Here is a 24,908-nt window from a genome sequence, read left to right as displayed (position 1 = left end):
CTATAGAACCTGAATGTTCTACGATATATGTCTATGGATCACCATATGACTAATCACCTCTGTTTTAGGGACATGTCAAACTTAAACAAGCTCGATTTCACTGCTCCGGAAGTGTCCGGAAAAAAACTATCTAAAGTGGGTTTAAAACGTGAAGCTCCATGTTACTGTAAAGGGTATTAGAGCCACCATCGAGGCATCCACCGACGACAACCCTGTCGACGAAGACACATCCATGATGCCCTGCAGACCGAGTACCTCACTGAGGAGGACCCACGCACCTTCTGGCTTGCTTTGGCCCACCGGTTCGATCACCAGAAAGACATATACTTGCCTGAAGCAAGACACGACTGACAACATCTTCGCTTCCAAGACTTTAAGTATGTGAATGAATACAACTCTAAAGTTTGTAGAATCATATCACTGCTGAAGTTCTGTAAAGTGGAACTAATCGAATCAGATCTCCTGGAGAATACCTTTTCGACCTTCCGTGCCACCAATAGTCCTGTAGCAATAATATAGGGCATAGAAATTCACCAAATTTTTGGATTTGATCTCTATCCCACTTTTCATTGAAAAGCAAAACCAGCTTTTGATAAAGAATCATCAAGCCCAACCGACTGGATCGAACGCCGCGCCTGAAGTGCACCCGACCAATTCTAGTAGCCACAAACGACGAAAGTAGGGGTGGGCAAGAGCTGTGTTGCGAAATTAAAACTAACCGAAATTAGTCCAACTTAGTACCAAATTTTATGCTCGCAAGCGTACGAATCGTTTGATAGTATAGAAAGCAAGCACTTAATATCGTCCCTTAGAAAATGATTTAATTCCTATCAACTAACTTAAATCCAATTGCACGAAGTAAAACTAGCAGAGATTGATGAAAGATGGTTTTGAGAATTGAAACTAGTAGTAAAAACAAATAAAAACAAGAAAGTTTGATCACAATGCAAAAAGTGGCAGCCAAGAACACAAATTGTAATTCAGTCGAGCAAAACGCTAGAGCATCCGACTCACCATAACCAATTCAACTTATTTTCTGCAGTGAATTATTAACGAGTACTCAATCTCATTGATAGTCAAATTTCCCTAGCACATGTAATATCTATGGCATCTAGACTATTACGTATATTCCAATATGCAACCATCCATGGCATTTGGAATAGTTTAACATAATGCAACTCATTACGATCAGTGGAAATTTATATAAAGACTACACAAATCCTAGAGTATGGCATCTACTACTCGGCAGTTCATGGTATCTATTTGCAAGAAGCTATCACTCAAGTTGAAAACATGGCATCTGCACAACTTGCATCAAATTTACCAAGTAAAATTCAAGATGGTAGCTAATCACCAAGACTAAAACCAAGCATATAAACACAGCAAACGATACTCAATGAAATTGAAAACTTGAAATAATTCACTTCAGAAATTAAGCATTCATAGTCATGGCTACATCGTAGCCCTAGCTAAGGAAAATTAGTTCCGAAACATAACTGGAAATATCCTTGAATTCATAATAAAATTAAAAGAAAAACTAAGTTTAGAAAAGCCTGAAATCCCCGTGTGCTCTGCTGCTTTTTGTCTTGCCGTCTGTCCCCTTGTCTCTGATTCCAGAAGAAGAAAATTCTCTAGTTCTTTTCCTTCTTTTCCCCTTTTACGTTTCCGTAACCGACGAAAGATTAACCCCAATTGATTGCTGACAATAAAAAAGAAGAAACGGTAGAAGTCTTCAAAGATGTGCTGGCCACTCTTTGGTACATTAAAGCACCCAAATGAATTTTTCATCTATTAACAGTAAGCTCGTGCCTTTGATCTCCTTGCTGCTGCTTCCACTTTGTTTCAATAATTCTTTCATTGCCATCAATAAATCCATTTATGTAACAGCCAAGTCTCTCTTATTTTGTAAAGCAAAAATTCCCTTCACGCCAAAACCCATAAGCATCGACATCCTCATTCCAAAATATATTCACTTTGAATTATAACACCCTGGAATCTATGAACCGAGGACCTCTGTTTCCTTCCTTTCATTCTCCACCGATTTCGCAGCTGCAATTTCACCCACTCAATCACTGCCTCTTTGATGCGATCTCCCATATTTCTGATTTTGTAGCAGTCAATTCCCCACTTTTCCATGAGATAGTGAGTCGGTTCCTCCTGGAAAATGGTAAAAGTCGCAAGCCTTTCAATCATCTTTTGAGACAGATCACAATGAAGTTTGATGCCCTTTAGGTATTGAAGTGGCCACGTGGAAGCAAAACAGAATCGTCCATCTTGTATCCAAGGGATAGAAATATTGCCAGTTTTTTTCTATGTAGACCCTACATATAAATTATGAGAATAAGATGAATTTAAATAAACCTGCACATGAATCCAAAAGAGCAAAAGCTCCAGTAATTTCCCCCTTGACTAGAAATTAAACAAAAATTTTAGGAATGTTGCCTTATTATTAATCTAGTCATAAATGCACCAATCTCTGAAATTCCTTTCATTTTCGTCCAACTTATCACAAGAAAATGTAACTTTTGGAGTAAATAAATAGTAAAATATGCGATCATCAAATACCCCCAAACTTACATTTTGCTAGTCCTCGAGCAAAAGAACAAAACATAAGAACAAGTAATAACATGAAAAACGTTAGCTTTCCCTAGGTGACCCTCATCGAATCTTTTGCAAGATGCATCATAATCAAGTCCATAGTAAGCACAAAGCAAGTGAATCAACCACATTCCAATTCTTAGCAAAAACCTTTCAATCATCCTTGAAGTGTAGTGTGTGGATTAACCATGCCAATGCAATTCTAAGCGTCTTAAAATCATCATATGCGAACAAGTGACATCCTCACCGGGCATACACACATTCACTCATATTTTTGGATAGTGTGTTTCACTCAAGTGATCTCAATCAAACATGCCGCCATATGCTTGCTTGTCAACCTACCTCGCTATCAATATCATGTAATTACTTGAATCTATAGGACTTTAGTTGGGTTGTAATGGGGCTAAGGGTGATAGGCTAGTGAAAGATAAGATATGGAAACCAAAAATTTTGAGAAAGTACACATTAGTAGTTTTCCAACACCAATATCACACCACTCAAATTGAAAACAAACAACATAACCCGTAGCACTTGCTGCTCCCCCATCTCATCTTCATATGGAAATTAATACTCTGCATCCAAACACTAGGCCTCTAAAATATACAACTGCATTCTCAAGCTTTACTTTTGATAACATTGACATTTAAGAATAAAAGTAAGCTTGTGCATAACACATTTTCAACTTCTCAGCACTTTTTTTTTTTTTTTTTACTCAATGAAAACTTGATACTACCACAATAATGACAGTAGCCTGCAGATTTTTAACCCTTTTTTTTTAATCATGCTCAAATCTGCAAAGCTACATCACCCCTCAAATTCACATTTCATTGTAATACACATACTCCATTCATTTTTTTTTCTATATAAACACAACCCCAAAAGCACAACCTATGTAATACTTTCTCAAAACAATAAGGAATGGGTATATGTATATGGGCTCAACTCCAATATCAGAGCATGGTAAAGAGATGTGGCTAACAAAGAAATGGCTTAGTTAAAGGCTCAACAGGCTACTAAGGATACAATTAGCATATAAGGTAGGCATGAAAGGCTCAAACGATCCAAAAATAGCCTATATCACTTCCAAGTTATTACTTGAATTGATGAATGAATTGAGAGGTATAAAGCAAGTTCTAGAGATACATGTAAGAATGAGATCATACGCACAAGAACAAATGTGATTGATGCATGATAGTTCAATCATATAATAGGCTCAAAATCTCACAAGGATTACAATAAGTCACTGTATTCACATATGAAGTGTTAAACCATGCTTTAGTTTCACATCAACAAGGCTATGTGCATTTGGTCTTTTCAAGGATGATCGAACGTGTATAAAGCTAACAAAAAGAATAAAGAGATTCACCTAAAACATGCTTACAACTTTCTCAATAACCATAGTTCGAATTCAATTCAATTTCATCATTGGGTCAGGAAGCTAACAAAAAACTAAATGAAAACAAGAATTAAAAACAAATTTTTTTTTATTTTTTATTTTTTTTTTATTTTTCAAAGTTTCTAATTTTTATAGATTTTTCTTCTTTTTTTTTTTTAACCAAAGACAAAGAAACGATGAATTCAAAGCCAAAGACAACTAACTATAGTAATTGACTAAGTGGAGGACCTGGCAACATGAAATCAGCTCATGCATTTTAAATAACACACTAAAACCAAACAAAACCATGCTTTAAAATGACTAATTCAACTTTCAATCAGGGCTCAAAAATCTCACTCCTACCCCCAAACTTAGATGAGACATTGTCCTCAATGTCTAGAAATAAAGTACTTAAAAAGAAGAAAGGGAGGATGAATGAGTAATAGCATTTGGACAGAGAAACTCCCCTGGTTTATGCTTCACATGGCAGCTATGGTGTTCAATGCAGTAGCCACCCCCAAACTTAAACATTCGTGGACTGCCATCATTGTTATGTGACAGCTAGACATCCCTACACCAACAGAAATCAGTCAGCAAGTAGCAGAACAGAGAAGGCAGAAAACAACCATCAAAACTGAATTAAATGAAACAAATAAAAAAAAATAATAAAAGCCTGGGTTGCCTCCCATGGAGCGCTAAATTTATAGTCTTCAGCCGGACTATATGCGGTTTATTCTGGATCTCGAAGTGAGGTCACCGTCTTCATGGTATCAAAATTTGTTTCCACATACGGCTTCAATCTTTGACCATTAACCTTGAATATGCTTCCCGACTCCAAATTCTGAATTGCCACCGTGCCATATGGATAAACTTGCACCACCATGAAAGGACCATACCACCGAGAACGAAGCTTTCCAGGAAACAATTTTAATCTTGAATTGTACAGCAACACCTTCTGTCCAACATGAAATTCTTTCCGCAGAATGTTCCGATCATGCCACTTCTTAGTTCGTTCTTTATAGATCTTGGCATTTTCATATGCATCGTTCCGGAATTCCTCCATCTCACTGAGTTGTAACAATCTTTTCTCCCCAGCTGTTTCCATGTCAAAATTCAGTGTCTTGATTGCCCAGAAAGCCTTGTGTTCTAGCTCAACCGGCAAGTGACATGCTTTACCGAAAACAAGCCGATATGGAGACATGCCAATTGGAGTTTTGAAAGCAGTGCGATATGCCCATAAAGCATCGTCTAACTTCTTCGACCAATCTTTTCTCGAAGCACTCACAGTCTTCTCCAGAATCTTCTTGATTTCCCGATTTGAAATTTCCACTTGTCCACTTGTCTGAGGGTGATAAGGTGTAGCAACCTTATGTGTGATTCCATACTTTGCCAAGAGAGCTTCAAATTGCTTGTTACAAAAGTGAGTTCCTCCGTCACTAATAATAGCACGAGGGGTCCCAAAACGGGTGAATATATTTGCCTTCAAAAATCGGAGAACAACTCGGGCATCATTTGTAGGAACGGCAACAGCTTCCACCCATTTTGACACATAATCAACTGCTACCAATATATACTTGTTCGAGAAAGAAGAAGGAAATGGCCCCATAAAGTCAATTCCCCACACATCGAAGAGTTCAACTTCCAGAATATTATTAAGAGGCATCTGATTTCTACGAGATATATTTCCGGTCCTTTGACAGCGATCACAAGATGCAACAAAAGCATGTGAATCCTTGAATAAAGAGGGCCAAAAGAACCCAGATTGGAGAACCTTTGCTGCTGTTTTTGAGGCACCAAAATGTCCCCCACACGCAAGAGAGTGGCAATGATTGAGAATGCTGATTTGCTCATCTTCGGGTACACATCGGCGAATCACTTGATCTGGACAATGTTTATACAAGTACGGATCATCCCAGAAATAGTGTTTGACCATGGAGAGAAATTTCTTCTTTTGTTGAAAACTCATATCGTTCGGAATCACACCACTAGCCAAGTAATTTACAAAATCGGCAAACCATGGGACTTTTCCATGTTGGGCAGCAAACAAGTGTTCATCTGGAAAAGTTTCATTGAGCGGTACAGTTGATTCCGCCTCACCATCTTGAATAAGCCTTGACAAGTGGTCTGCCACCACATTTTCGGACCCCTTTTTGTCTCGAATCTCGATATCAAACTCTTGAAAGAGAAGAACCCATCTGATCAACCTTGGTTTTGCATCTTTTTTAGACATTAAGTACCTCAAGGCCGCATGATCTGTGTATATAATAACCTTCGAACAAATAAGATACGACCGAAATTTATCAAGTGCAAATACTACAGCAAGCATCTCATTCTCTGTGGTGGAATAATTGAGCTGTGCATCGTTTAAAGTGCGGCTTGCGTAGTAAATAACATGAGGAAGTTTGTCCTTTCGCTGCCCCAAAACAGCTCCTATGGCATAATCGCTTGCATCGCACATCAGTTCAAATGGGAGACTCCAATCGGGTGTTGTCATAATTGGGGCTGAAGTGAGCAGATTCTTCAAGGTGTTAAAAGCTGATAAGCATTCAGAATCGAACTCAAAAACAACATTTTTCTGAAGAAGATCACTAAGAGGCTTGGCTGTTTTTGAGAAATCCTTGATAAATCTTCGATAGAACCCCGCATGACCAAGGAAACTTCGAACTCCTTTCATTGAAGTTGGTGGTAGAAGCTTTACAATCAAATCAACCTTCGCTCTATCAACCTCGATACCCTTCGCTGAAATTTTATGCCCCAAGACTATGCCTTCTTGCACCATGAAGTGGCATTTTTCCCAATTCAACACCAAATTAGTCTCTTGGCATCTTTTCAGTACTAGGACCAAGTTGTGAAGACAATTATCAAACGAAGACCCAAGAACAGAGAAGTCATCCATGAATACTTCTATAAAACGCTCCACCATATCAGAAAATATACTCATCATACACCTTTGAAAAGTAGCCGGTGCATTACATAATCCGAACGGCATCCTCCTATACGCAAAAGTACCAAAGGGGCAGGTAAATGTGGTCTTTTCTTGGTCTTCGGGAGCAATAGCAATCTGATTATATCCCGAGTATCCATCAAGAAAGCAATAAAACGCATGGCCAGCAAGTCGTTCCAGCATCTGATCAATGAACGGAAGTGGAAAATGATCTTTCCGTGTGGAATCATTTATCTTTCGGTAATCTGTGCAGACTCTCCACTTCGTTTTCTGCCTTGTGGGCAGCAGCTCATTAGTATCACTTTTGACCACAGTTGTGCCTTCTTTCTTCGGAACAACGTGAAGTGGACTTACCCATCTGCTATCGGATATTGGGTAGATGACCCCAACATCCAAAAGCTTAAGAACTTCTTCACGAACAACTTCCTTCATAAGAGGATTGAGTCTCATTTGAGCTTCAATGGTAGGCTTGCTGTTTTCTTCAAGAAATATTCTATGCATGCAAACCGTTGGACTGATTCCCTTTATATCAGCTATAGTCCATCCCAACGCCATTTTATACTCTCTCAGTACCCTAAGTAATTTTTCTTCTTCAAGTGGACTCAAACTTGCAGCAATTATGACAGGTAGGGTCTCGGCAGTCCCTAAATAAGCATACTTCAGATTTTCTGGCAATTGTTTCAACTCTAACTTAGGTGCAACCTCAATAGATGGCTGAATTTTCTTTGGAGCTGGTCCCAAAGCCTCAAAATAATGTCTCCGATGCTGATTGTGTACAGGGGCAGAATCTAACATTGCTGAAATAGCAACTACATCTTCCCTCGTTTCACTACTCAATTCAGAATGAACCAAGCATGCTTCCAAAGGATCATCTGGATGTTGCTCTATATATTTCAGATTCACTAGCTCTTCCAACGCCTCAACTCGAAAGCATCTTTCAAAATCACTTGGATATTTCATAGCCTCAAAGACCTTGAACACCACTTCCTTGCCTTGAACTCTCAAAGTGAGGAGACCTTTTTGGACGTCAATAAGAGTTCCAGCGGTAGCCATAAATGGACGGCCCAAAATGATTGGAATTTCTCGATCCTCCTCCATGTCAAGTACCAAGAAATCAGCCGGTAGAATGAATTGATCAACTCGAACTAGAACATCTTCAATGATTCCTCTTGGATATGTAACCGAACGATCAGCAAGTTGTAAAGATACCGAAGTTGATTTCATTTCTCCAAGACCAAGCTGTTTAAAAATAGTAAATGGCATCAAATTAACACTGGCTCCTAAATCAAACAAAGCTTTTTCAAAGGAAAATTTGCCAATTGTACAAGGAATAGTAAAACTCCCTGGATCTTTTAACTTTGGGGGCAGCTTTTGTTGCAAAACGGCACTGCACTCTTCAGACAACATCACTTTTTCGTGTTCCACAAACCTCTTCTTGTTGGTGCAGATGTCCTTCAAGAATTTTGCATAACTCGGAATTTGTTTCACTGCATCAAGCAAAGGAATGTTAATATGTACCTTTTTAAATAAATCTAAAATTTCAGAAAAGTTCTTGTCTTTCTTAGCCCTTTGCAAACGCTGAGGAAATGGAACAGGTGGTGAATAAATCTTTTCTTGTGCTAACTCCTCATCTAGCAATGTGAATGAATCATTCTCAGTTCTTCAGGCTTCTTTTCTTCCTTTGCACCCTCGGTTTCTATGGTCTTGCCACTCCTTAATGTAATAGCTTTAATGTGCTCTTGGTTCTTCGGATTCACTTCCGGCTGACTTGGAAATCTCCCGATCTCTCTTTCATTCAACGCACTAGCAATCTGACCAACTTGAACTTCCAGCTTCCCAATTGAAGCTTGCTGATTTTGGAGTGTTGTCTGAGTTGCTTGAATGAAGTTATTTGTGTTTGTAGCAAGTTGAGCTATCAAGTCTTCCACTGGTGTCTTCTTTTCTTGTGGTTGGAAAGTCGTAGGAGGCGGCCTAGCTGGAGGATTCATAACATTCGGATTGTTATTCCATTGAAGATTTGGATGAAAACGCCAACCAGGATTGTAAGTGTTCGAATATGGGTTATTCCGTTGACGAGAAAAATCATTCACTTGATTTGCTTGCTCTTGCATATACTCCGGAAATGAACCAATGTTCGGGCACTCGGTACTTGCATGTATACCTGCACATATTTCACAAACCACATCAAAAGACTTCATAGATTTAACATTCATCAAATTATCAAACTTTTTGTTTAGGTTAGAAATCTGTGCAGCCATGGTAGACATGGCGTCAATCTCGTGCACTCCAGCACGTTTGGGTGGTCCTCTTTCCACTCCCCACTGTTGAGAATGAGTAGCTAATGTCTTGAAAAGGGCGGATGCCTCGGCAACTGTCTTTGTCATTAGAGCTCCTCCACTAGCAGCATCAATCATTCTCTTGTTTTCGGGAGTCAGTCCTTGATAAAATGATTGCAGCTGCAACCATTCCGGTAAGCCATGATGAGGACACTTCATCAATAAATCTCGGAACCTCTCCCAACTATCGTAAAAAGCTTCAGAATCAAATTGGGCAAAAGTCATGATTTCATTCCGCAACTTAGAAGTCTTCGAAGGAGGAAAGAATCTTTGAAGGAATTGATTTGCCAACTCATCCCAAGTTGTTATAGAATTAGCAGGCAGAGAGTTAAACCAAGACTTTCCCTTGTCCTTGAATGAAAACGGAAACAGCCGCAATCTAATAGCATCATTAGTTGCCCCTTGGATCTTCAAAGTTTCACATATCTCGACAAAGTCGCTAATATGTAAATTGGGATCTTCAGTAGTAAGACCATAAAATGATGGCAACATCTGGATGAAAGATGGCTTCAACTCAAACTGATTAGCCGTTATTTCTGGACGCACAATACAAGACGATGTGGCTCCAACAGTAGGAGCCGAATAATCCATAAGAGCACGATTTTCATTTGGGTCTTGAAGGGCCATCCTCTCCGTTGGTTCTTGCTTCTTTTGCTTCCTTAGTAGTTGTCGAAACGTCCTGTCAATTTCGGGATTATATGGCACAAGTTCAAGACTTCGAGAACGACGACCATGCATGAACTTCACAGGAACACCTGAAAACGAAAGAAAACAAAAATTAAAATAAGACAAAAACACGTAGCAATCAAAATAAGAAAGAGATAGAATTAAATTTCAATCCCGGGCTGCGGCGCCAAAAACTTGTTGCGAAATTAAAACTAACCGAAATTAGTCCAACTTAGTTCCAAATTTTATGCTCGCAAGCGTACGAATCGTTTGATAGTATAGAAAGCAAGCACTTAATATCGTCCCTTAGAAAATGATTTAATTCCTATCAACTAACTTAAATCCAATTGCACGAAGTAAAACTAGCAGAGATTGATGAAAGATGGTTTTGAGAATTGAAACTAGTAGTAAAAACAAATAAAAACAAGAAAGTTTGATCACAATGCAAAAAGTGGCAGCCAAGAACACAAATTGTAATTCAGTCGAGCAAAACGCTAGAGCATCCGACTCACCATAACCAATTCAACTTATTTTCTGCAGTGAATTATTAACGAGTACTCAATCTCATTGATAGTCAAATTTCCCTAGCACATGTAATATCTATGGCATCTAGACTATTACGTATATTCCAATATGCAACCATCCATGGCATTTGGAATAGTTTAACATAATGCAACTCATTACGATCAGTGGAAATTTATATAAAGACTACACAAATCCTAGAGTATGGCATCTACTACTCGGCAGTTCATGGTATCTATTTGCAAGAAGCTATCACTCAAGTTGAAAACATGGCATCTGCACAACTTGCATCAAATTTACCAAGTAAAATTCAAGATGGTAGCTAATCACCAAGACTAAAACCAAGCATATAAACACAGCAAACGATACTCAATGAAATTGAAAACTTGAAATAATTCACTTCAGAAATTAAGCATTCATAGTCATGGCTACATCGTAGCCCTAGCTAAGGAAAATTAGTTCCGAAACATAACTGGAAATATCCTTGAATTCATAATAAAATTAAAAGAAAAACTAAGTTTAGAAAAGCCTGAAATCCCCGTGTGCTCTGCTGCTTTTTGTCTTGCCGTCTGTCCCCTTGTCTCTGATTCCAGAAGAAGAAAATTCTCTAGTTCTTTTCCTTCTTTTCCCCTTTTACGTTTCCGTAACCGACGAAAGATTAACCCCAATTGATTGCTGACAATAAAAAAGAAGAAACGGTAGAAGTCTTCAAAGATGTGCTGGCCACTCTTTGGTACATTAAAGCACCCAAATGAATTTTTCATCTATTAACAGTAAGCTCGTGCCTTTGATCTCCTTGCTGCTGCTTCCACTTTGTTTCAATAATTCTTTCATTGCCATCAATAAATCCATTTATGTAACAGCCAAGTCTCTCTTATTTTGTAAAGCAAAAATTCCCTTCACGCCAAAACCCATAAGCATCGACATCCTCATTCCAAAATATATTCACTTTGAATTATAACACCCTGGAATCTATGAACCGAGGACCTCTGTTTCCTTCCTTTCATTCTCCACCGATTTCGCAGCTGCAATTTCACCCACTCAATCACTGCCTCTTTGATGCGATCTCCCATATTTCTGATTTTGTAGCAGTCAATTCCCCACTTTTCCATGAGATAGTGAGTCGGTTCCTCCTGGAAAATGGTAAAAGTCGCAAGCCTTTCAATCATCTTTTGAGACAGATCACAATGAAGTTTGATGCCCTTTAGGTATTGAAGTGGCCACGTGGAAGCAAAACAGAATCGTCCATCTTGTATCCAAGGGATAGAAATATTGCCAGTTTTTTTCTATGTAGACCCTACATATAAATTATGAGAATAAGATGAATTTAAATAAACCTGCACATGAATCCAAAAGAGCAAAAGCTCCAGTAATTTCCCCCTTGACTAGAAATTAAACAAAAATTTTAGGAATGTTGCCTTATTATTAATCTAGTCATAAATGCACCAATCTCTGAAATTCCTTTCATTTTCGTCCAACTTATCACAAGAAAATGTAACTTTTGGAGTAAATAAATAGTAAAATATGCGATCATCAAGCTGCCTCAAGCTTCAAGCTTTTGCATGCTATTCCAAATCCAAAAAAACATAAACATTAAAATTGAAATAACATCCACATTAACATCTGCAATAACATTAAACGTCCAACATTACTCCATCTTCAAGAGTGCAAGACAATTGCACAGCAACTGCACATATTGCACATCATTTATGTGTAGTTGCACATATCACACAGCAACTGCACAGATTACACAAATTGAACACATAGATCACCTAGCCTATTCCTATATCCTTGAACGGATTAATTAAATAGAACAGTAAGCATAGAATCATTTCTATCTATAACTTATGCTTCAAAGAAGCTGCTGCATATTCCTGCTGGTTCTTAGGAACGAGATCTTTCCCGGGGTGGGGGTGAACGACTGAATATCAACAATACAAATATACATAGAAGAGTGCTAGTATGTGTAATACGTTCACATATAAATACAACTTTGACAAATCATGCAAACCAAAATAAATCACGCTAAAAGAGATGAACTACGTCGGTGGCCTCTAGCATTTAAACTCCCACTTGAACATAATTTCATTAACACATTAGAACACCCCTACACCTCTAAAAAATCAAAGATCATAAAATTGACCATGAAAGAAACAAGTACTAAAGTAACTAAACTCTTGATGCTTTCTAAAACTATGGTTAATTAATCCTCATCTAATTTCAGAAAGTAATTAATTCACCCAAAAAAAGGAAAAAAAATACAATAACCCCAAAATTGAATACATGAACCAAAAGGTTGATAAGATCTTAGGGTTTCAAATCCAAAAATATTTCATCTAACCACCCTAAATTATTATTCTAAATCCAAAATATTATTCAAAAAATGAAACTAAAATCATCAAAATTGATTAAAACAAGAAAACCCACTACAAATCAAAGATAAGATCAGCTAACCACTACAAAGAGGCTGCAATAACTATTAGTAAAGGTTGAAGGCATTGATGCGTGAGAGATGGAGGAGAGGGAAAGAGATGGAGCGAGAAGGAAAGAGATGAGCGAGAGAGAGGGATAGAGAGGCATCTGTGATTCTGGAACCTTGGCTTGGACTCGTGTAGAACCTAGGGTAGAAACTAAAGGTTGAGATTGGATGATAGGTTATAAGTCAATCTCAGCCGTTCATTATAATTAGAAACGGGTCGGTCTGGGTACCCCTTTATTATAAGTATCTGGACTCAGCCCACCCCGTAAATGAAAAGGACCTGGCCCGACCCACCTCGTTTGTTCTCTAAAATATTAGGAACCGGCCTGTACCCGTCCCAAACCGTGATTACTTGCCCCGACCCGCAATTCCTATACTCGTTTGCCTACCTTTAGATGAAAGAATCGTCGTGGCCGTGGTAATGGACGGCAAGCCCCACCATGGGCCCAAGATCCACAAAGTGCCGGCACCAAGGGAGGAAATGTGACCCAGTAGTGTCCACCCCTTGCCCCTAAAGCCCTAAACTTCAAGAATAAGGGCAAAGTTCCTGTTCAGTCAACTTCCACTGAAATGAATATGTGCTATCGTTGTGGATCAAAAGATCATGGTAGACCCATTGGTTCAAATGATTCACAACCCCGGAAGAGGAAAACGGCACCAACTAGTGACCCTAGTTTGAATCCTACCATCGCTCACGCGTCCATTCCAACGCATAAGGTTATTCTAGATTATGGTGATGTCTTAGATGAGATAACCCAGCCTCTTGAGAATTGCAAGATTTCGAACCACTACGCAGTATTGGATTAGGTTTGGAATAGGAATGAGATGATTGTCGACGATGTATTTGCGTACACAGTAGCTATTGACATCATGCTTAGCGATGACATTGAATGATTGAACCACGTTCTGTTAATAAATGCCAACATAGAACCGATTGGTCAAACTGGAAACAAGCAATCTAGGTCGAACTCGATTCGCTTGCGAAACGTAAAGTGTTTGGACCTATTGTATCTACACCATCACATGTGAAGCTTGTTGGCTACAAGTGGCTTTTCGTGAGGACACGTAATGAGAAGAATGAAATAGTGTGTACAAGGCACGCCTCATAGTGCAAGGCTTCTCTCAGGGCCCTGGGATTGATTACGAAGAGACGTATTCCCCTGTAATGGACGTTATAATGTTTCGCTACCTAATCAATTTGGTAGTTTCTGAAAAACCTGAATATGCAGCTTATGGATGTGGTAACTGCGTATCTCTATGGGGATCTAGATACGGAAATATATGTGAAAGTTCCAGAATGACTTCCATTGACTAGTTCAAATAGTTCTAGACCACGGAACACTCTCTCAATTATATTGACGAGGTCACTCTACAAATTAAAACAATCCGGGTGGATGTGGTATAACTATCTGAGTGAATATTTGACAAGTCAGGGTTATGTGAACAATGAATTATACCCGTAGCGTGTTCATAAAGAAGTTATATTCCGGATTTGCAATTGTTACAGTTTATGTCGACGACATGAACCTCATTGGAACTCCCGTAAAGCTTGAGGAAATTGATGCACACTTGAAATCGGAATTTCAGATGAAAGATCTTGAGAAAAATTGATATTGTCTCAGCTTAGAGATCGAGCATTGTTCGGATGGAATCCTAGTACATAAATCGAACTACAACTAAAAGGTGTTGCAACGTTTTAATGAGGATAAAGCGAAGCCTTCGAGTACATCTATGGTCGTTCGTACTCTAAATGCTAAACGAGATCCCTTCCGTCCAAAGGAGGATGAGAAAGAGATTTTGAAACCCGAAATTCCATACTTAAGTGCAATTGGTGCTTTATTATACTTGGCTCAATGCACTAGACCGTACATCTCCTTTGCTGTTAGTCTTTTCGCTAGATACAGCAATGCGCCCACACGCAGGCACTGGAATGGTGTTAAAGACATTTTATGCTACCTCAACGGTATGACAGATTTGGGCTTGTTCTATACCCATGAATCTTAGAATGTTGCCACCCCTTATGATTCTCGAATTGATTCTCGCCTTGTTGATTACGCATAGGTTGGATATCTATTTGGCCCACATAGGGCACGTTCTCAAACAGGCTATGTCTTTACTGTTGGAGACACCGCTATATCTTGGAGGTCTACCAAGTAAACACTAATTGCAACTTCTTCGAACCATGCTGAGATTCTCGCCCTGCATGAATCATCACATGAGTGCTTTTGGTTGAGAGCAGTTATGAAACATATTCGAAGCACTAGTAGTTTTACTTTTGTTGTTGACCTTCCTACGACGATCTTTGAAGACAAGGCAACATGTATCAAGCAGTTAAAGAAGGGATACATCAAGGGAGATGATAGGGTTTTTACCACCTGCAAAAGTAGGGATAAAAACACTATAAATACTTGCAAGAGTACAAGGTAATTGTAGTATAGTCGGCTCTAGCAAGGTTGTTCTCCTCAGGGATTGAATGAATAATTTGTAACAAATCAAATCTTAATTAATTACTTAAAACAAAGTTTTGAAAAAAAAGGTTGATTTTGTGATTTCAAATAATAAAAACGAATTTAATAGAAAATAATTAAATAAAGTGACAAAATAAAATAAACTAAAAGAAAACGGTTTTTGAAAAGTAAATTGTAAAAGCCTAGGGTTCCGCCGTCACCTTAACAATCATATGTAGTTCTTCCAATTACTTATGAATTACACATACATGTTTTGAAGGTTAGTTTTCCTAATTTATATTCTAATTGAACGTTCGGATCAAATCTGAACATGAAAGACTCATTTTGCTTTATGAAAATCCTTTGAAAAACCATGCAAGCCTTAAGATGTGGTATTCATCTTAAGTGAAATTACAATTATTAACCACAAGAAGCCAGCGCCAATTTCAGGGAATATTCCGACCAAAATTGCATCAAATTACTTTTCTAAAAATCCTAATGGTGGCGAATCATCAAGACAATTAGATAGTTTAAAACAATAATTAATAATTCAAAACATGCATGCATAATATCATAAGTAAATTGAAAAGAAACTACATATTCTTGCTAAGGATCAAGGCATTGCCCTAGCAAATGAAACTAGTTATGAACAATCATAAAATAAAATATTATTATTAACATGGATAGAAAACACCTTGAAAATAAACTTGAATCCTCAAAAGCTCTCTAAAGCCAAAATGCGTTCTCCCCTAATGTTTCGTAAAAAAAACCCTAATGGCTAACAAGCCTTATTTATACTACTCTAATTAAAATCCTCCTAGTAAAAGGTTTTAGAATAAAACTAGGAAACATAATTAAATGATAAAACAGAAAATAAAAGGTTTCCTATTTGAACTAGAATTCGGAATTCTCAGAAAATTAGTCTTTTAACCGACCAAATCAACTCCGATTTGATCCCAAAATGTCTTGTTTGAAATCTGAAGAAGTCCCCTACAAATCCTCAGAAGGAACATTCCTCAAAATATGCCATCTTGACCTCCAAAATACCTAAAATGTCCAGAAATGTCAATCTGGGAAAGCTGCACGTTGGGCCTTAATTTCATCACCACGGTCAAACGGCTCGGTAGAAAAATCTGGAATTTTGATACAATCATCTTGAAAGGCACACGAATATCCTCCAATTGGAATCACTTCAAAATTCATCTGTTTGAATACTTTTTGCTCTAGAGGAAGTTAAATATCCTACATTAAGAATATAAATCAAAGTATCAAAATTCTATCAAAATAACAAATAAATTGATACTAAGAATAGGGTAAAATATATAGTAAAATATCGACTCATCAGGAGATAACACCAAGCACATAGCGTCGATGTTCTTTTACTCACACCAGCAATAACAACATCAGAACATTGAAGTCAAGCAAATTCATTCCTAGGACAACCTGGCCGATCTCTTCACCAAGTCATTGCCCAAGTCTACTTTTCAGAAGCTCGTCCAAGGAATCGGAATGTGTAAATTATCTAGATCGAATCGCCTGTAGTTCTCTTATTTTTAAGTTATGTCTAACTCAGGGGGAGTATCTTGAAGCATACTCAATTGATCTTAATATACTTTTTTTCCTACGATTAAGAGCATTTTTCCCACTGGGTTTTTGCCACCTAACGCGATTTTGATGAGGCACCCATCCTGGGATGATCAGACTCCATTAAGTTCACTACTTTCGTCCTATCTGACGTTTCTTTTAGACATTATAAATACTTCTCACTTTTCTCCTTAGTCTATGGGTTTTCCCCATGCCTTAGGTTTTACCATAGCAAGGTTTTGTGCGTTGTACTACCAATATATACTTTCTTTAAATTTGAGACTCGCATTCACCCGTTGTGCAGATAATTTCATCAACTATTCTACCTTATATGTTGAAGATCTAATGCGATGGTTTATTGAGTATTTACACACTCAAGGGGGAGTGTTGCAGTCATATTTAGAATATGAATGTGATCGTGTAAATCCTAGTAGATATAGGGATATCTCTTATATTCATATTAGGAGTTGATTACCTATTAAGAGTTGTAATCCTAAAAGGATAAGGTTTTTACATATTCTACTACAATAAATAAAGGCACAATGGGGGTGATATAACATACACCTCACAATTAAATTTCTCTCTTCCATCTTGCTACCGCCAGCCCCCTCTCTCTCTAATCCCTTAGATTAATTCAATTAAATAGACCTACAACAATATATATATTTTTAACAAAATATATATATATATACACACACACACACACAGATCCTTTAACAAGAGGGATCCTCACTTTTCATAAAAAAAATGGGGACATCCTCTTTACTGTTAGATTTGACTTTAATAAAATTATGTGGTTGAGATTGTGTGGCCTGTGATTGAATTTCAACCACATAATTTCATTAAAACCAATCCAATGATCATGAGAGTGTCCCCATTTTTTTTTAAATGGGGATCCCTCTATTTAAAGGCTCTATGTATATATATAGGGAATTATTATTAGCACTCCAAATATCTCATTCTACACTTCAAACTTTCTATATTAGGAAAGAAAAATACACTTGTGAGGAGTGTAGAATGAGATTTTTGGAGGCCAATAACACTTCCCTACATATATATATATTTGAATGTTGATTTCTATGAAGGCGGAGAAAGAGGAGCCGACTACAAAGACAATGTAATGGTTGGTATAATTCCGAGGCAATGCCGGCCAAGAAACGCCAGTGTCACTCGCTCTTGTTTCCATTTCGCATTTTCTGAAAAATTTGTACCAATTACCAACTATCTCTTCATTAATTGGAATCACTGGATTTACCGTGCTGTCATTGCTCACCACCACCACCATTGCTGCCACCGCCTAGGTGATATCGTCCACTCCAAAGTCGGTCAGAGACTTAATGGGTTGTGTTCAGACGAAAACTAACTCCCCAAGTCATGACCTTCAAGTCCTTGACAAGTTGAAATGGGACAATGGCTATGTCAAGGGGAGCACTGGAGGAAGACCCGTTACCCAAAAACACTCGAGGAAGGAGATTAAGCCGGTGTTCAATGGGGAGGATAAGATTGCTGATGGTGGTAGAACCGGTGGAGCAGGAGGAGGAGGAGGAGGAGGAGGAGGAGAAGGTTTGGTTGTTCGAGAGAAAGAGAGAGGTAAGAACGGTGGGAATGTTTCGGGAAGGATGACGTTGGAGAAGATTGGAGGAGATGATGATATTGTGAATGGCTGGCCAAAGTGGTTGGTTGAGAATGTGCCTCAAGATGTCTTGGCTGGTTTCGTTCCAAAGACTGCAGACTCCTATGATAAACTTGCTAAGGTAACTTATTACTCCTCTAGACAGACTCCACTTACTAATTTGTTTGAATAAGGATGTTGGGATTTCTTGGTGGACAAGCAACCTGAATCTGGGTTTTGATATTTTGTTTGTTTTGTTGTAGATAGGGCAGGGAACCTACAGCAATGTGTACAAAGCTCGTGACAGGGACACCAAAAAGATTGTCGCTTTGAAAAAAGTCCGGTTTGACACATCAGAGCCAGAGAGTGTCAAGTTTATGGCGAGGGAGATAACGATGCTACAGAAGCTAGATCATCCCAATATCATCAAGCTTGAAGGGGTAGCTACATCAAGAATGCAGTATAGTCTATATCTCGTCTTTGATGTCATGCAGTCCGACTTGACTAGAGTAATCTCACGTCCTGGAAAGAGGCTCACTGAACCCCAGGTTGGCATTTTTCCTCGTCATCTATCCCTACACCTAAAAATTTGTTTCATCTATATATGTTATGTAGCTTTTGGGCTTATATTTGCGCGTAAGTACAGATGAACTAAGAGTGTAACGGAAATGGTGTGGAATTCATAGTAATAAATGATCAGACAGACAGATTTAGGAAGTTTTTTTTTTTTCTTTCCTTTTTATCTTTCATACAGGTCAAGTGCTATATGCAGCAGCTTCTTGCTGGTCTCCAGCACTGCCATGAAAACGGGATTTTACACCGAGACATTAAAGCTTCCAACTTGCTAATAGACAGAAATGGGATGTTGAAAATTGCAGATTTTGGGCTTGCAAATTTTTTCCCTCCTAAGAAACGTCCTCTTACAAGCCGAGTTGTGACACTCTGGTACAGAGCGCCAGAGCTCTTGTTAGGTTCTACAGATTATGGAGTTGGTATTGATCTTTGGAGTGCAGGATGCCTGTTGGCAGAGATGTTTGTTGGGAGGCCAGTTATGCCTGGGAGGACCGAGGTAAAATGATTTTATCCTAAACTTCGTTTTCAACACCAGAAACTTCAATTATATTCACACAAGGAATCATCGATTGATCCCACCATCATTTTTGAGAACTTACATAGGCAGAGACATTAATTTGCGTATTCAGGTTGAGCAACTTCATAAGATCTTCAAGCTTTGTGGTTTACCCGGAGAGGATTACTGGAAGAAAATGAAGTTACCAACAAGCTTCCGACCACCACAACATTACAAACCTAGTTATGAAGAATTCTTCAGGGACTTCTCAAGATCATCATTTGATCTCTTAACAACACTTCTTGCTCTGGACCCGGCATCTCGTGGCAGTGCTGCTTCTGCTCTCCAAAGTCAAGTGAGTACAATCAGAAGCTCTTTCTTCGTGTCATCAATATTTTCCGTTACTTCTTTTTGGTCCCTAGCTTCCCTTTTAGTATCCCCTCAACATGTATTTACAAATTGTAAATTCTTTCTGGTTTCAGTTTTTTAGTTCGAGTCCGTTGGCATGTGACCTTTCAGCTCTACCAGTAATGTATAAAGAGGAGGACGAACGCACTCACGCCAAGGATCGGAAGAAGTATGCTATTTCACATTTCAATTATACGTTGCAATTTACTTTCGTTCACTATTTTGATTAATTTAGGCATTACAATAGACTGAAAGAAGGAAAGATGACCCATACTAGAATTTATAATTTGTTTTTATGAAGTTTTTAACGTTTGATCAAATCTTACTTTACATAACGCAAATTGGGATAATCTACCCCTTCAAGCTGATGATATCGGGATGATCTAATCTCGCTTTACATAATATTAACATTTGATCAATACATCCTTCGAGTGTACAATTTTACAAATTCATTAGCGTATCAATTGCATTTTTCCATCATTCATTACATGCTAGATTTGCTGTTTCTGTTTTTTGGGTGGTTAAGAAGGCATATTCCGATGTTTGATTGACATTAGACATGGTGCATTATGTTCATAGCAAAATGGTTTTCTGTAATGAAGAGTTACAGAAACGGAACCCTCACAACGACCGTCTTGAATCTTGTAAAAATCTTCAAGAAATTATGAAATCTAGCGAGGGCTTTTATTTAAATGCCACCAAAACACAATTGCTAATTAGTGTGCTTTTCCATCTTAATTATGTACAAGCAGGACTTCCAAACCAAAGCAACTGTCTCAAACAAATCGCGGACTGGTTCAGAGAAAGGTTCAAGAGGTCGGTGGAGGATTTGAATCTTCTAATGAAGTAAATTCTGCACCTTCATAAATCTCTGATCTTAAATCAATATTTTCATTTGAATTATCCATTAATTAATCCTTTTCTTAGTTCCACTTAATTGGGTAATTCAGTTAAACTGTTAAGTGTTTCACAAGTTTCTTGGCGGTGTCTCCCTAATTTAGTAGTTTTGAGAAGAGAAATGAAATGTGAACATTATTTTAATCGATCCAAATGTTAGAATTAAACATGGTGTGCATACGGTGAAAAACGGTATGTGAATACCGTCGCCTTACATAATAAATGAAACTATCATTATCCTTAGAAAATTCTTTGAAGAAACCTGTAAAATTAGAGAATTTTCCGATCTGTATTCTCTGACTAGATAAGGTAACTATTGAATTACTATCGCCTCTTATTTATAAATGGAGTCGTAATATTGTACTGCATATGCATGTGATTGATATACATATACGCATAGCTCATGACGATCGATGTACAAATATGGTTTTTGTACTTGTTTAGTTTTCGCAGCTGGAAAAGAAGGCGGAACCAAACATGTACCGGCAAGTAATGGGAAGTTGGCACAGCCAGGATATGGGAAGCATCCATAGTGAAACGGGAAGCATGCATAGCCAAGACCAAGAGACAGGCAACAGTGCAAGCAGCAGCACTTCCTCCTATACTTTCAACACAAGCAGAAGAAGCAACAGCATATATGGCAACTTGCATGCATCTCTTTCTCCAATAATTCGGTCTCACCAAAAACGGTTCCCAACCACCGAAGGTCATCCTAATGCTTTGAAGAACATCAACAACTTCGCGCTCTTGCAGGCCTCGATAAAAGATATCATCAACCATACTGAAGGCAGTGCACTGTCTCAGTTCCGCAGATCTCATTCAACATTGGACTTCCGAAACATTGATATGGACAAGATTTGATAACTAGTACAGTGTGGATCGGACTGGACTAAGATTGAATAGACAAACGGAACACATATTTATCAGGCCAATTAAGCTGTTATATTCTTCCATGCGCGCTATTTACAAGCTTATAATTCTTTTTTCCTCCATTTTCGGCTTCTGTTTAGGGAACTGAGTTTGTGCTATAAATAAATCTTTGTATGGATCCTTTCTTTACTCGATTATTTATGCTAAATTTTCTTGGGAATAAATAATTTACAATGACAGAAAAGTAGTAATTTTTATGATTCTCTTTGATTTAATATTTACTTGTTTGACAAGCAATTGTTTTGCGGAAGCTCCAACCAATAGTTTTCCAAAAGGTGGTTTTCTTATTGTTTTTCTTGAAACTACCCTGGTTTTTATGGTTTTAACAATTTGTTGCTCTGTTACTAGGTTTGTTGCAACTAAAGCACTTGCCCTTGAATTCATTATTTTTCTTTGAATTCCCTTGGCTTTATGCTTCCTTTTTTTCTTGTTTCTTGACCCATGGAGTTTCCACCAGTTTTTTTTTTTCTTTAGAATCACGGTTGTCTTACTCAATTCTTTAGCCTGACAATCAAATCCTCAAGTCTCATCTCTTTGCGCTTGTGCCTGAGATAAGTCTTGAAATCTTTCCAAGAATGTGATAATTTTTCAATTGTAGCAGCCACTTGGGATGATTCACTCAACTACATCTTTTATGCATGAATTTCATGCAAAAGAAGTTGGAGTTCTTGGACTTAACTGATGACTATTTTGAAGTCCACCATAATGTAGTCAAGAAAACGACCCGTAATGAATTTCTTCATTCTAGCATCTTCGGTGCGATGTTTCTTGTCTAATGACTCCCACAGAGCCCTAGCAGTCTTAAATGAGCTTGTAAACACGAATATTCCTGCAATGAGTGAGACAAGAACACGTGTGCAAAATAATATTTGTATTAATGATTTAGGGGTTACAATTTCTTCTACAAATTTAGCCTCTGATTCGATCTTCGTAATGCGTAAATTTGTGGATTGTGCTGTTGATCCAAGGGTTGTTGGGGCTTGATCTTGAAGGTTGACAAACGGATCTTCAAGGGGCTTTTGGGCTTGATTTTGAAGAACGGTTATGCGGAATTCTTCAAGGGCTTTTGGACTTAATCTTGAAGGTTGATGGGTGAACGAATCTTCAAGGGCTTTTAGACTTAATCTTGAAGAACGGTTGCATGTGTGGATTTGTTGATGTTGTTGATCCAAAGGGCTGTTGGGGCTTGATCTTAGGATGAACGGACAATGAACGATGAACACTTTCTTCAAGGGCCGTCGGGGCTTGATCTTGAATTGGTGGAAGTTCTTCAAGGGCCGTTGGGGCTTGATCTTGAATTGGTGGAAGTTCTTTAAGAGCCGTTGGGGCTTGATCTTGAAGGAGGATTTGACGAAGAACGAAGAGAGATTTCTTGATCCTTCGGGATTGGCTTGGGAGCTTTAGAGTTTCAAAGCTTCAAGGTTTTGGTGTGATGTGAATTGGTTATGAATTGGTGTTCTAAAATGAATGAAATGGCCTTGTATTTATAGAATTTTTTCAAGGCCTAATTTTGAATATAATATTCAGATGAAATAAATCATTTCTGCCAGGTGTTGACACGTGTCCTTATTTGATGACTTTTTCGATTTATTTTGATTTTTCATTTAGTCACATGCTACGTGTAAAAATTTATATGACATGTGAGCGTTGAAATTGTAATTATTGGTCAACATTTATTTCATTGAAATTTCGAAGTCTACAAATGCCCCCACTTCAAGGCGCGTTGTATACATGTGCTTGTCACGTGTAGGAGATGTGTTTTGAAGTCCCTTAATGTAAATGTTGATCCAAGGGCCATCGAGACTTGATCTTGAATTAGGCTGGAGATTTCTTCAAGGGTCGTTGAGGCTTGTTCTTGAACTTTGTTTGAAATTTCTTCAAGGGCCGTCGAGGCTGATCTTGAATTAAATTGGACCACAAGGAGCTTCACGTGGTAGGTGATCTTTGGCTTTGGTAGTGCATGAATCGGCACGTATTTTGTTGCGTTTGTTGACTTTCCACAGCTTTGATCTTGAACTAGGTTGGAGGATTTTCTGGTTTCCTCCAATTGTTGACTTTCCACAAGCTTATTCTTGAACTGGGTTAGGGTTTTCTTCTGCTAGACTTGCATCAAAATGTCTAGATTTACTCCTTTTATCTGGAGCTGAATTTGGTTCAAGGAGGGTGGATACTTGATCTTGAATCGGACGTGATTTCTTCAAGTTGGTGACTTGATCTTTAAGGATTTGATTCAAAGGTGGTGAATTGGCATGTGTAGCTCATAACGCCTAGCGAGTCAACTCAAGAATTTGAGGGTCAAAACAAGTCCGCCAAATCTAGATCACTTGCAACCCTGATGATATGAGATATTTTTGCTTTTGAAGAAGTAGCAAATGAATCGGCATGTGTTTTGCTTTGCTTGTCTCCACATGCTTCAATGTATCATTTTCACTTTCCTTATCTGTTCTTCAGGCAGATGTGGTATCTTCTGATGCCTTGTCTATTTCCCTGGTAGAGTGATGCTAGGTAAGCAATCATGGAAGGGTTCCAGGCAGTCGGTTCTTGACTGGGAGTTTGACTTCAAGTTCCGACTGATTGCTCTCTTTCTTATTGTCCTGCAGGTAAGAACAATGACAAAGAAAATGATAGGGAGAAAGCATGATATGAGATACTCTTGCTTTCGAAGGAATGGTGGCGATTTGATTGTGTTGCACAGCGAGGTTTTGATCTTCGGTAATGGTGCTAGCGAAAGGCTATTGAAGCTTCTCGAGTTCTTTGATTAGGGCAACGATGCCGAGTTTGGATTTGATTTAGACTCCTCCATTTGGGTTATGCGGTTCTGCAAGAAAGGGTGTCGTGCTATAGTGATCTGTTCCAGCTCATCATTGATCATTCTGCTTCGATCTCTTGCAGTATTTGCCCCTGATGCAAGAGTGGAATGCAACCTTTGCATTTAAATGGTCCTTCAGAGTTTACTTCTCAGTGATGATGAATACCCAAGAGCAATGCAAGGTAAGCAACCAGGCAAAGGTTCCGGGCAATCATTTCCAGATCGGAAGTTT

The 24,908-nt window shown here is 38.3% G+C and overlaps 1 protein-coding gene across 1 annotated transcript; it reads left to right on the top strand.

Annotated features, from left to right (window-relative positions):
* Window positions 1–18,288: 18,288 nt before the first annotated feature.
* LOC103454246 (probable serine/threonine-protein kinase At1g54610) lies at window positions 18,289–21,798 on the top strand. Its single transcript, XM_029093462.2, has 7 exons — window positions 18,289–18,705; window positions 18,827–19,111; window positions 19,318–19,632; window positions 19,766–19,987; window positions 20,115–20,209; window positions 20,793–20,886; window positions 21,391–21,798. Exons 1-7 carry the CDS (start codon window positions 18,289–18,291, stop codon window positions 21,796–21,798), a joined length of 1,836 nt encoding a protein of 611 aa, XP_028949295.2.
* The last annotated feature ends 3,110 nt before the right edge of the window (window positions 21,799–24,908 follow it).

The sequence above is a fragment of the Malus domestica genome, chromosome 15, assembly GCF_042453785.1.
Source record: "Malus domestica chromosome 15, GDT2T_hap1".
Taxonomy (NCBI): Eukaryota; Viridiplantae; Streptophyta; class Magnoliopsida; order Rosales; family Rosaceae; genus Malus; species Malus domestica.
The sequence above is the reverse complement of the archived record's forward strand: the minus strand, read 5'-3'. Positions and strand labels throughout refer to the sequence as shown.